General features: G+C 36.1%; 1 protein-coding gene across 12 annotated transcripts in view; it reads left to right on the forward strand.

Moving 5' to 3' along the window:
* Positions 1-13819, forward strand: part of capt (adenylyl cyclase-associated protein 1) — a 223655-nt gene that overhangs the window by 190975 nt on the left and 18861 nt on the right. For 10 of the 12 annotated variants that reach the window (XM_068360889.1, XM_068360890.1, XM_068360891.1 and 7 more), the window contains 3 exons: positions 2031-2209; positions 8039-8181; positions 13300-13557. In XM_068360889.1, coding sequence (XP_068216990.1) covers positions 2031-2209; positions 8039-8181; positions 13300-13557 — 580 coding nt within the window. The remainder of the gene's footprint in view (positions 1-2030; positions 2210-8038; positions 8182-13299; positions 13558-13819) is intronic. The other 2 variants (XM_068360885.1, XM_068360887.1) reach the window with 1 other exon arrangement.

The following is a 13819-nucleotide window of genomic DNA, read 5'->3' on the forward strand; positions in this document are numbered from 1 at the left end:
AAAATCACGCATGGGTAGCCAGATCATCTAGACACACTTTCCAACATTAAAAAAGCAAAAGTTTTACGACACTATTTCGCAATATCTTACGGAAAAATGACTTGGCAAAAAAATTAAAAAAAATTAAAAAGGGACACTCGCGGTAAAATGCCCGACATTCTAATATACGACATCTCAGATAAAAAAAAAGACATGCACGTGTTAGCCCAACCATCAAGGCACACTTTCTAACACATAAACATGAAAAAAAAAAATGAATAATATACGGCAATTCCTTACTACGTAGTAATTTTTACAAATATTGAAAAAAACAGAAATTGGTAACCGCAGTTAAATACCCAATATACCAATAACTACGTCGTATCTGACAAAAACAAAGTCATGCATGGGTAGCCAGATCATCTAGACACACTTTCCAACACTAAACAAGCAAAAGTTTTACGACACTATTTGGCAATATCTTACGGAAAAATGACTTGGCAAAAAAATGAAAAAAAATGAAAAAGGGGCACTCGCGGTAAAATGGTCCTCGTGGTGATGAACAACATTTTAACTAAAAAAAAAAACATGCACATGGTAGCCAAACAATCCACCAAGACTTTCCACAACTGATGACCTATACAAGTTGCACAATTCTACGACAATTTCATAATACGTAATAACTTTGATAATTATGCAAACTACCTCAGAAGGGTAAACTCGGACGCGAACGACCCCGACGCGTCTCAGAAATCGGGGAAGGAGTACAGCTACAGCAATGCACATCTGGATCTGGACACTACTAGAGCGTGTAGGGGAGACACCTCCTGCAGGTCGATCACCCACAAATTCAGTCACAGGGGTGAGTCACGTGAGAAAAACCTGTTTTTTTTTGACGCTCGGGGTCGCAAACGACCCACCGTACCTATCCAGGGTTAAACAATTTAGATCTCTGCAAAGTATATTCGACGCAACCTATTGGAAAAGCAAATCAGTGTTCGCGTCTTTTTATCTTAAGAATGTCCAGTCTCTTTACGAGAACTGCTACACTCTGGGACCATTCGTAGCAACGAGTGCAGTAGTGGTGAGGGCTCAACCACTACAATTCCCTAATTCCATAACCTTTTTTAATCTTTCTCTTGAAATGTTTTATTATTGTTTTTGGGTTGTCCGGAAGGCTAAGAAGCCTTTCGCATCCTACTTGATTTGGCAGGTGGTCAAAGTCATTTCTTGAGAAGCGCCTAGATTAGAGGTTTTGATGAGGTCCTTTAGTATGGGTTGCAACCCTTCATACTTCAGCTCCTAGGAGTCGCTCAGCATCCTATGAGGATCGCGAGGCTCAGTAAGGAAGACGTACTTAAAAAGGCAGAGTAATTGTTCAAGTCGACTTCCTTACCAGGTACTTATTTATTTTATGTTTGTTATTTTGAATACAGTAACTGCTAAAATGAAATACAAAATACTTAGCTCATAATAATGTCAACATGTAATGCTGGTCTCTACCCACCCCCCTGGGTGTGAATCAGCTATATGATCACCGGCTAAGTTTAATATTGAAAAATGTTATTTTCATTAGTAAAATAAATTTTTGAATATACTTACCCGGTGATCATAGATTAAAAGACCCTCCCTTCCTCCCCAATAGAGACCCAGTGGGCAGAGGAGAAAATTGGTTCTGTGTTGACATGGAGTACTTGAGTACCTGCTCGACAGATGGCGCAGTTGATGTACACTCCCACCTGTATAGCGATCGCTGGCGTATTTTGTCCTTAGGTTTTTCTGTCGGGCAGCAGAGCTGACAGCTATATGATCACCGGGTAAGTATATTCAAAAATTTATTTTACTAATGAAAATAACATTTTAATGAAGTGGAAAACTCTGAATATATTATACAGTACATTATCTTGAATCATGAAACCATTTCGAATATATCAGGGTTCTCAGATTTATTTCATTCTAGAAGCATGACTCATATTTTAATTTTTATTGTTGTCTTTTGATAAAACTAATTCAAGATGTGATTACTATAATGATCTACTAATCCATATCAGGGAGAAGGATAAATTGCACGTTGAATGGGTCCAGAATTGGAACAATGTCTTCAAAGAGCTGCAGTCGTATGTGCTGGCTCATCACACGACCGGTCTTTCTTGGAACACCCGTGGAGGCAATGCCATGAACAACCTCAAGCCTGCACCTGCCAATTGTGGAGTACCTCCACCTCCTCCACGTAAGTTTTATTCAAAGATATCCTCTGACTGGTATTTTTTATCATTCCACTTTCTTTTAAAGGTTTAAAGGCCACTCATGAATGGCAGAAGCAAGGGACAGTGACGTTGCCCTATCTGAGGCCTTCCTCTCCTCCTCCTACCTAGTGGCTCCATGCTTAGCATCCTCCTCCCGACATATTCTTTCTACCTTCTCTCCACATGCCCAAACCATCTTAGTCTTGCTTCCCTTTATTTCCAAACTGATTGACATTTGCTTTTTTCAATTAAAGAAAAGAAACTATTACCTCAGCAGGAATATGAATAAGATGTTCAGGCTTCATCGTATTCTATGAGGATTGAGTTATTGGTTGTATTGAATTGTTAACTGCTGGAATCAAGTACTGTATTCCAACATTCTACAGTTTCCATAAATGCAAACCTGTATTTTACATAAATGTATTCACCTCAAAGTTCCTTATATATAAGTATTTCAAATTCCGCTGCACTTTCAAGTGGCTTATTGTTGAAAAATTTCGTTAGCATTCTTATCATTTTATCAGATGTTGAAGCATTTATCAAATGAGTTTGTTTGACATGATTTATTACAAAGATATTTTTGTCTTTTTTCAGACTAAAATTAGAGTAGAACTCCCTTTCTTTGCTTTGTTGTTTTATATGATTTACTACTCTTGGTAAATCGTTTCAAGAACCTTTATCCAATTTGTTATATAATGCTATGCATTACAGTACTGTAATCCCTCTATTAACAGCATAGTAAATCTAAAAGTGTTGCAGATATTTCCAAAATGTTAACGTGTGCTAGCTTAAGCAAGCAATAGGAAAGATTTTGACATAGAGAGCGTTGAGAAGTAAGAAGTCTATCATTGCAGTATGCAGTAAGTTTATAATAACTCCCGAGAAATATGACACTTAAGGAAGCAAATGTTTCGCTCAAGTTGTTAGTCACAGTAGACTATCCTACCCAAACTACCTATTTGTTGTCAGAGAATCTATTGGTAGTATACATAATGCATGATGTGTGTATATGTACAGTATTCAGTATATATATGAGTGTTGTGTACAAACATCAGTAAAATAACTAAATGATCATATTACCTACAATATGTTAACAGCATACAAGAACTGTGCGGTTCTCTCACACAACGATAGACTCCTTCGAGTTCTTATATTTTCTAACATACCTATTTTCTGTGTACAATCAAGAAAAAGTATTGTTGTTTAAACCATTTGTGTAGGTTATGCAATGCTAATCAAATGGGTATTGAGTGAACATTTATTCAGTGTATTACTATGTACAGTACAGTATACAATAAGTAACAATCTTGCATTCCATTTGTAACAAACACACAGACACCTCTCAATCAAAGAACACATATGCTAACAAAAAAGCTCTGAGATTAGGTACAGTACTTCTGTACACATTAATTAGAAGACAAGTTGTGGGACTGAAGTTGCTTTAGTGAACAAGTTTCCCTCAACCCACACAAGTCACATGGATACTATATTGCCCTTTTTTTTCCCCCTCTCCTCCACATTGGCAAGCCAATCAGGACCCTGCGTACTTTGTGACCTAATTACCGTACGCTACATGCAGTTCAGCTAGTTTGGCTGGCTGAGCAGAGGCCTCTTCCACTCCTACTCTAGGCGGTTTGATTTTAACTTCTGATATCGGTCTGCGTAATGTGAACTTTTATCCTCACTTTTGCCATTTAGTTCGGATAAGTGGACGTTCTCGTTCCCATTGGAAAAAATTCATGGTCATGGGCATAGTACAAATATAGAAAGTGCAGTTAAATAAGAGATTACAGTCTTTTATGTTTATTTTTTTTACTGTATAGCACATTGCTCTTTACTCAATTTATATTATGCACAATACTGTAATTAGTAGAAGCTATTACCTAGTCTAATATAGATCACTGTTAAATGTGAACTCTTTGTCAGAATGGCTGTTGGGAAAATTTCTAATGTAACTGTTAGTGGAAAGTAATTTTTTTTTCAATATTTCAATCTTCTCTACATAGAATCAGTATGGGAATCATGAATGAATACGTTATTCAGATACTGTATTGAATGTTATGGACCATTTTAAGAGCATCCAGGAGATCATGTCTGTACCATCAACTCATTTTGTTAATAGAGTATAAGATCAAGCAGCCTTCAAATCTCTTGACATTTTAATCATTCAGAAGATTAGAGATTGATATCTTTGTGTTAAGTAAATCTCCTTTTGATGTTGCTATTAGATTTTACCACTAGTCCTAAAGGAGCAACACTCGCAACCTCTGGTTTGGAATATTGGAAATTCAGATGATTGCATTTTAGGTCTCAAATAACTTTTTAATGAAAATATATTTTACAGTTAAAAATTTCTTTTTATATGTTTACACAAGCATGTCTAGTCCCCCATGCAACCATTTTCTGACTTGGCTGCCTATTTATTTACTTTTTCTTCAAAAATTCTAGGGAAAAACTATCTATTTTAGTATTGCATATACAATAACAACCCATTTCTAGTATTTTTTGAGGAAGAAAGTATCTTTTCTTATATACTATACACACATTTCTCTAAGGTATGTTCTAATTTCATTGTCTGCTGATATATATACAGTATATATCTAAAATTTTCATTTTATGATGATGCTGAAAGATGCATAAAGTATTGAAGATGATGATAAAGCTAAAAGCATGGGATTTACCCAGGAAATTACATGGACGAGAATACATTGTTAGCTAGACTTGCATATGTGTGTGCAGTTGTGTATGGGGAGTGATATATTTGGATTTTAGGAAAGGGACTCATCACTGGTTAGTAAATAACCCCTTAAATGTGATTATTTTGTCCTTATGATCCCTAGTGGTGAGGAAAGTTACAGTTAAAAAGCCATACTTATTCATCCTAGAGTCTATTCAATCAATCTCTACAAAAAAATTTGAAACCCTATTTCTCAAAATATAAAATTTTCAGAGAAAAATTGCTACTAATTTCATTTTAATATTGACTGATTTTATTTATCTAACATGAAAACAAAATTGTTTTATAGTTTACGATCTGTATGTTTACTATAAAAAAAATTTGTATGAAAAAGGTAGTCACCTTTAAAAGTAACTTCTATGTTATTAAGAAAATTAAAATGCCCAGAGGATTTCCAATGTACAACTTTTTGTGCATAAAATTCTTTCAAATGAATTTTAGGAAAAGAAATAAGTTGAGAAACACAAAGGTTTGTAGAATTTGAAGTAACTAAAATATCATCGTTTTAGTGGGACTGAGTCATGCTCCTTAATGTATTTTATATACTGTACTGTACAGTAATGGTTTTGTGACCATGAGACCTGTGCTCCTGTGCTATTTCTTAAGACAACAAAGAGTTAAAAGCAAATAGCATTGATTTTATATGTGTAATTGCAATGTTTTACCGTAAATGACAGTTCTGTATTCATATTTTATGCGTCATTAATTATATTTTTTTTAATATTACAAAACTAATATGGCAAAATGTCATAATTTTTAACACTGCTTTAAGTTAATAATTTAGTTTTTATGTATTTTGTGGAAATTAATTACTAAGTATAAAATTGAAAATAGATATTGGAGGTTTGTTAAAGTACGTCACCTCAGGACCCAAAGAAATGTATTTGAGGGCCTGTTGGGCCATGTACATAAGTTCCGTAGAGCAAAAGGTGAGGTGAAATCTTTAGACAACCTTTAGCTCCAAGTATACCAACAGGTTCTTCCCTAAGAATGCAGAGTTATGCACTGACCAAAGTTGCATCTGCAAGCAAGCTGCCTAACCAAGTCAGAGCAATCAGTGTCAGGTCACCTCCTCCTTGTTCCTGTCCTGCTGGGTCAAATGAAATAGCTGTGATACCTCTAGTCCTTCTTGAGTAGCACTGGAGGGCCCTGATGTGACACCAGGCATCTTCATGTCGACTTTCTCAGAGAGATAGGATAAAGAAGGTCCCAAACTGTGGGACGATGAAGGTGATATAATCCCCAGCCATCAAAAAATTGACATGATGAAGAGCCTGAAACTCTCTTACTCATTTGGAGAGTAGAAGCAAATTTTAGGGGAAGGTCCCTATGATGCCTTCCTCAGGTTAGCTGGTGTGTACACCAGTGCCCTGAGGATGAGGTGAGATACTTCGGGACTAAGTCCTACGATAGGCAGGCATCTTGAAGCTCCCTCTGAGCATGGACCAATCTTGTGAGGAGGTATCCACACAATAACCGAGGAGGCTCCTTTTCTATTATTCTCTTCAAAAGCAAAGATGAGAGATAGTAATGAGGGATAGACCCTGTGATGCCACCAAAAATCTTGAGAGGCTTTCTCTTTTTTTTTTTTTTTTTTTTTTTTTTTTAATAAATTGTAGAGGAAACAGATGCCACCAAAAATCTTGAAAGGCTTTCTCAATATATATATATATATATATATATATATATATATATATATATATATATATATTTTTTTTTTTTGGCAATTGTAGAGGAAACAGATGCCACCAAAAATCTTGAAAGGCTTTCTCAATATATATATATATATATTTTTTTTGGCAATTGTAGAGGAAACAGATCAAATGTGTTTCTCAGAAGTGAATTTACAATCAAGAATTACACCTTGAATTTTGAATGAATTGTGTGCATTTAAATAGGCCACTGCCCTTGATCTGAGAACTTTGTTAGGGTTTAACTTCATCCGTCTATTTTACACCATGTATTCATTTTAGCTAGATCTCTATTGAGGGATTCAGAAATCATAGATTTACATCCAGGGGATGGAATTGGTGCATTTGGCATTTATGGTTGCAGGCCAACTCATGAACACCCCTCAGCGAAAAGGTGATTCGCTTGATTCTCTTCCTCTTACCTTTATTAGTTTCACATACTTTGATTTACTGGGTTACTTGTTTCTATTCTGTGTGGAGGAAATAACTATCCGTGTGAGTAGTGGGAATAAATCTCTGTTGAATCCATAGCCGTAATGAAATTGTAGCAGTTAATTTCATGAACCTTTTGTTAATCCTTGGAAGTTTTGTCCTCTGATACACTTTTCTTCAGTAGTTCATAGCCCCTAGAGTCCTGAGAGTAGTAGGATTTCTTCCACATAAATGGCTACTTGAGGTACCTTGATAATGCGAGTTTGTGGTGAAATTAATACAGGTTTAAAAACTATTTTTGGTAATAAGAAACCCATCATTTTACAAGTAAAGTGCTGATCCCCAGTGAACTTACATCCTGCACTATTGTCACATGAAATAAAAAAGTTCACCCATTAGAAGTGCTTTGAAGTCTTTATGTACATAAGGGTGGAGTTTACATCTTCCAGAGCATCTGGAAGTGGACATGATGGACATTTAGGCTACTATAAAATGAGGAGATTGTGGTAGAAAATAATGAATTTTATTAACAATACCATTTTTTATGGTATTGCCTATAATTTAGGTTCCCTTGATGTTAGTTTTGGGTAAGAATTATAAACCAATGAAAGGAAAGAAATCAGCAGTTTGTTGTTTTGTAAGATGGATGTTTATTTCTAATGTTGCGGAACTCAAAATTGTAGTGTCATTATTTAATGATAATGATGCCAATTTTTGTTTTCATATTTTATTGACAGTCCTATTTATTTCACTTCTTTATTGTGAATACTAGACAATATTTTTGTAGTTAATGCTGAGTGAGTGAACAGATTTTTATACCCCCTTTTTTTTTGCTGTTGTGCTGATGTAAGCAACCATCAACTTTGCTAATGAGCTGTACTAGTATATAATAGTGAGTGAAGTAATATTAACTTTATATTGAGCCTGTAGTTAATTTGGTACCTTATCGGTAGCTGGCAACATCCCTCCCCCTCCCCCTATGGTGAAACTGGAGCCTAAAGTCATACCTGCTGAAGATGGACGAGCAGCCTTATTTGAATCGATAAACAGAGGAACAGATATCACTTCAGGCCTGAAGAAGGTAGGAAAAAACAATGTTAGTGACCCTTTTTTTGTTGTAATTGTCATCACAATCATCTACTGTATCTTGATAATTCTCCAAATACGGTACTGTACTGTATCCATTCTTTTTATTTGGTGTTATGTGTCACTTACCATTTTTGGGATATGTGCTGCTGCTTTTCATTACTCAGTACATCAAGCAGTAAACGGAAGTATTAATGATTGTGGGCATTCCTTCATATACAGCAAACTCCTTTGTATCTGACACCCCAGCACCAAAGGGTTGCCAGATAGAGAAATTTTTCAAATAACTAATATATTTCTAAATTTATCGTAGAACCCTAAGAGTATTCACAACTGCTCATTTATACTATATACAGTACAGGTATAGGCATTTTTACATATTATCATTGGTACGGTACATGTATTATGATTTCAGTTGAGGTGATGGGAACATATAAGAAAATACAGTAGTTAGATTTTAACTTTTGTAGCGTTATGGCAGAATTAACAATTTACTGAAATACCTCCCTCTCTCGGAGAGAGATTATCACCATAATACCAGGCTATTGTACACAAAAAATATGAGGCTATGATTTGCACTCCTAAATAACAATTAAGTGAAAAACTTTTGATACACTTTATAACTGGTAAGCTATAATATTATGTATTAGGTGTCTATGCAGTTAAGTGCAATGCATATGATTTTAATAAGTTAGAACATAATGTTACCGATGCTTCTTATTAATTACTTTTGTTCTGTTCAAATAAGTGCACATATAATCAATAGCCTTAGTGAGATCAGCTGAGCTACATAAACAATATGAATAGAAAAAATCATTAACTCATTTTTGGTTGAAATTCACCCCGAATTTGTAAAAAATAATAATTTACCAAACTACAGTAGGGAAGCATCATGAACACAAAAATAATTATGATTTTTGCATGCTTTTTTGTTCATATACGATGTGATGTCATTGTGGAAGATTGATTTATTATGTTTTTGTGTTAACCCTTTTACCCCCAAGCTATTTGGAACTTTCCAACCTTTAACCCCCAGGCGTTTTCTTTTTCAAGCACATTTTGCAATATATTTTTTCCAAATTGCTCTAACAGCCTTAATTTTCGTCATAGAGAGGTCAGGTTTATCTCATTCTTTTGGAAAATGCATGAAGTTTCTCATAAAGTTATCAAAAATATGCAAAAAAATGTAAATAGCAGTTTTTTGCAAGGACGTACCGGTACGTCCATGGGGGTAAAGGGATGAGTTTTGTGAAACGTACCAGTACGTCCATTTGGGGGTAAAAGGGTTAAGACTTTCCTGTAGAAGGCTAGAACATGAAATCCAGTACAACATAATTACCAAAAGAATATTGTCTACTCTGCTGTAGGGTCTGTACATCAATGTGCAAAGCAGAGACTCAATGTTTATAAGAGAGACCTTTAAGTTCAGGCACTATTGATCTTGACACAGTACCTCCAATGCTGAAACCATCAGGCTTTTGGCAACACGTTGCTACCACGTCATCACCAAGAACCACCATTACAGCTGGAGATAATGCTAACTGTGCATTAACTTGCACCCAGCTGCCATCCTCTTTCCTGTAGAGAAACAGTAAACCTCTTTCTGTTTTATGTAGCAAGGAATCTTCTAATACTATTAAGTTAAGTAACTGGAATCAGATTATGATTGATTATCCACTACAGTATTCTCAATAATATCTTGAACATAAGAAGGGGAAGTCTTCTAGGTTTGTCAAAAATTTGAATTGAATACTCCTCATAGAAAAATTTTATTTTCCCATTTGAAGACTTGTTAGGCTCACATAGAATTAGTTATTTTTTCACACCCATTGGCTTGGTAAACCATTAAGGTCAATTACTGGTTTAAAGGCTTAAAGGTCACTCATGAAAGGCAGGGGCAAGGGACAGTGACATTGCCCTATCGAACAGGACAATGCCCTAGAGACTGACCATATGCACATATAATTAGTGCCCAAGCTCCCTCTCCTTCCAAGCTAGGACCAAGGAGGGCTAGGCAATGGCTGCTGATGACTCAGCAGATAGATCTATAGGCTATCCTGAACCCCCCATCCTTAGCTCACAAGGATGGTGAGGTTGCAGCAACCAAACAAACTAACAAGTTTGAGCAGGACTCTAACCCCAGTCTGGCATTCATCAGTCAGGGATGTTACCACATTGGCCACCACAATTAGTATTACCCTTGCCTTACCCATCCCTGGAGGATCAGCTATCTGTGATAGGTAGGGAAAGGAACTAATCATTTTATGAGCCTCTGTCTCTTTTAGATATGTGGACCTGGAAAAGGGGGAAGGTATACAGTCCTTCCCCTGGGTAATATGAAAATAATTGAGGTTTTCAATCAAAGTGATGTGTGTCAGAGATGGATGTGATAATCAGAGTTCATGAGTGTTGTCACTCTTATAGTGACTATCTTGGTGCTGGTGATAGGGCTTGGGACCCTGTCAAGAGTTTTATTTACTCCCAGTGGATCTATTCTGCTCAGAACAAGGATTCTCTTGTAACAAGCTGGAAAGAGAATGCAGCCTTTCTCCTTTCAGTGTGGATGAAAGGATTAGCTGGGTCTGTTGGGTAATTACCCACTAAGGATCTCCAGAATCTTATCTTCCCTTCAATACAAGATTTAGCAGTTATGAGTTTTGGAAAAGGAATCTTGATTGACCAAGGCCCTCTCTCAAGTTTTAGATTTTGGTTCGGAGAATGACTTGAGATCCTGATGAGAAGGCAGCTTTACTATGGGGTTCTTGAGAGGAGGCTTCTCTCTCTCTTCCTTGGGAAGTGTCCCTTGGGTGCTACCCCAATGACTAATATGCCTCTGGGTCAGCTTTGACCCAGCTTTTAGATAGGCGGGTTAACGTTCCACCTTGATTTGGTATACTGGTCGTCTGTCCCATAACCCAGTTAGTAGAAATTTCAATCTGCTCCCTCTACACTCAGTCTGCATTGGCAGGACCTTTGGGTTATCAGTCTCTTGGATAAACTCCAATAATATCACAAATCACAATAGAGATTCAAAGATCATCTCTTAAGGCACGTCTCCAAATAACCCTGAAATATGTTATCCTGATGCCATATAAGTCTGCCTTAAACACAGTAGCAGAAGCTGATTTCATTTTCAACTACAGTTTGCTCGATGCTTTGATGGTCGGAATGACAGTGCCAGACCAAAAAACTCCCTTTTTGACCAAAATGGTGGAGATGGCTTCTGAAACATTGAGGAAGGTGCTACTTAAAGTAGATTTTATCTTTGCCAAATAATGTATTCCTTTTTAGGGGTATATCCAAAAGAGTTTCAGAGATTTACAGAACTGAAAATTTTTTGTGAAGTCCCTCTCCCTAAAAAATGGGATATTCAAGTAGGCACCAATCAATTGTGTGAGCATTGTCCTTTGGTTCTAGACTCTTACGACTGCACAATTTAGTGCCTGACAGACTTTTTATCTTTTTTTAACTTTGTGTCTGTCATGTCCTCTTGGAAGTGGGAGCTATAGAGGGATCCCATGTAGCCACTTTTGCTATAGCAATGCTATTTTGTAAGACTACCTATAAGACTTTGCAGTACGAGGTGAGGTGCCACAGGCAATCGAGCAGGACAATCGATTCTCTCTTGGAATTGGAGGATGCCAAGTTAATGCACCAGTAGCTTTGCTTCCAACTGTAGTGATGGTTCTTCGTGATGACACTGTAATGCTGCTGTCGTCAATAGCCAGATGGTTTCAGCATCGGAGGTGCTGCATCGAGTTCTATAATGCTTTAACTTGGAGGTCTCTCCTATACACACTTATTCCAGTTGGTGGAAGAAGTAATTGTATCATTTATGGCTCAGAGGTGGAGTGAAGAAGATTGAAAATATTAGTATTCAGAAGGCATTATTTTATGCTTTTTTGCTAATTCAGATCAGGTTTTTATTGCTTTGTTCTCTAGACTAGAGTCCAGTTAGAAATTTTTGTTTTTATCCACAATGAAATAATAGTCTAATATTGTTTTATCCACAATGAAATAATAGTCTAATATTGTTTTATCCACAATGAAATAATAGTCTAATATTGTTTTATCCACAAAGAAATAATAGTCTAATATTGTTTTATCCACATTGAAATAATAGTCTAATATTGATCAAATGTTTGCTCTTATTTAAATTTCCTTTTGTTCTGTTTAGTTGAACTGTAATGTATCCTTTTCACCTCCTTTAAGTTAGATTCATGTGTTTATGTTAAGCTAGAATATTGTACTCTTATCCAGCATATTTTTATTAATAATAATTACAAAACTGTTTTAATTCCTTTTTATAGTGTTTAAGATACTTTTATGCACAATAGAATCTAATTCTTCAATTTAAGATTTGATTCCCTATGTTTCCCACCCTTTGTTGTAAGCTCTAAGAAATGGGTTTCAGTACATGATTCCAAAATATTTTTTAGCACTTTTTCAGGGTTTCCAGCTTAGTAATCATGTCATAAATACTTCTAGTCCTCAATAGAAGTGCAGGTTACAGGCAAGGGACAGTGACATTATCCTATCGAGCAGGTCATATGATCAGTGCCTAAGCACCCTCTCCACCCAAGCTAGGACCAGGAAGGGCCAGGCACTGACTGCTGATGACTCAGCAAGTAGACCTATAAGATTCTCTAAACCCTTCATCCTTAGCTCACAAGGATGGTGTGGTTGCAGACTAGAAAAACTAACGAGTTTGAGCTGGACTTGAACCCCAGTTGGCCATTGTCAGACAGGGATGTTTCCAATGGGGCACCACTAATAATTTCTGGATTTCCGTTATATATTCCAATAATTTGGCAGTAAAGTTCCTAATACAGGGCCTCGCTTTCCTTTAGTCATTTCTAGCAGTACATGAGGTTTAGCATAATGGGCGTAGATTTTGCTTCAGCATATTAAAAAAACTTCCAGTGTCGTCAATGCATACTATTCAGTCTTCTGTAGTCTTTGGTGATAAAAAGATATAGAGCACTAACAGTGGGGTCGAGTTATTATCCAATGCCTTTTTTTCTAAATATATACTGTATGAGGAAGAGTGATTTTCCATGAAATGATATGAATTGAACACCCAATAGTTTGTTAAGCATTTCTAATGTTTGCAATCATCTTGAAACAGGTGACAGATGACATGAAAACCCACAAAAATCCAAATCTCAGGGAGGGACCAAAGCCATTTGTTAAGGCCTCCTCTGGTGCTCCAGCTTCTGATAAGAAAGAATCCTCTCCGACAGCACGCCCTCCAAAACTGGCATTGGAAGGGAAGAAGTGGTATGTGGAATACCAGCAGGATAAACCAAATCTCCTAATTTCTCAAACAAGAATGGATCAGTGTGTATATATTTTTAGATGCGTGAACACTGTTGTGCAAATTAAGGTAATTTTTTATATTTTTTTCTGTTTAATTAAACTTTCTTGTGCTGGAGTTTATGAATGTATATTTTTGATATACTGTATTGATTTTGACAAAAGATACAGATTTCAAAAATGATAATTTGTAATTGGAATTGAATGTGATATATCTTTCTATTGTGTTGAAATGCTTGGTTATTCTCTTGAAATTTGACATAGGATAGTGTAATGATTAAGTCTTTGCATGAAGTAAAACTTGTGATTATTTTAATCTCGTTAATATTTTA

The sequence above is a fragment of the Palaemon carinicauda genome, chromosome 37 (genome assembly GCF_036898095.1).
Source record: "Palaemon carinicauda isolate YSFRI2023 chromosome 37, ASM3689809v2, whole genome shotgun sequence".
NCBI classification, from domain to species: Eukaryota; Metazoa; Arthropoda; class Malacostraca; order Decapoda; family Palaemonidae; genus Palaemon; species Palaemon carinicauda.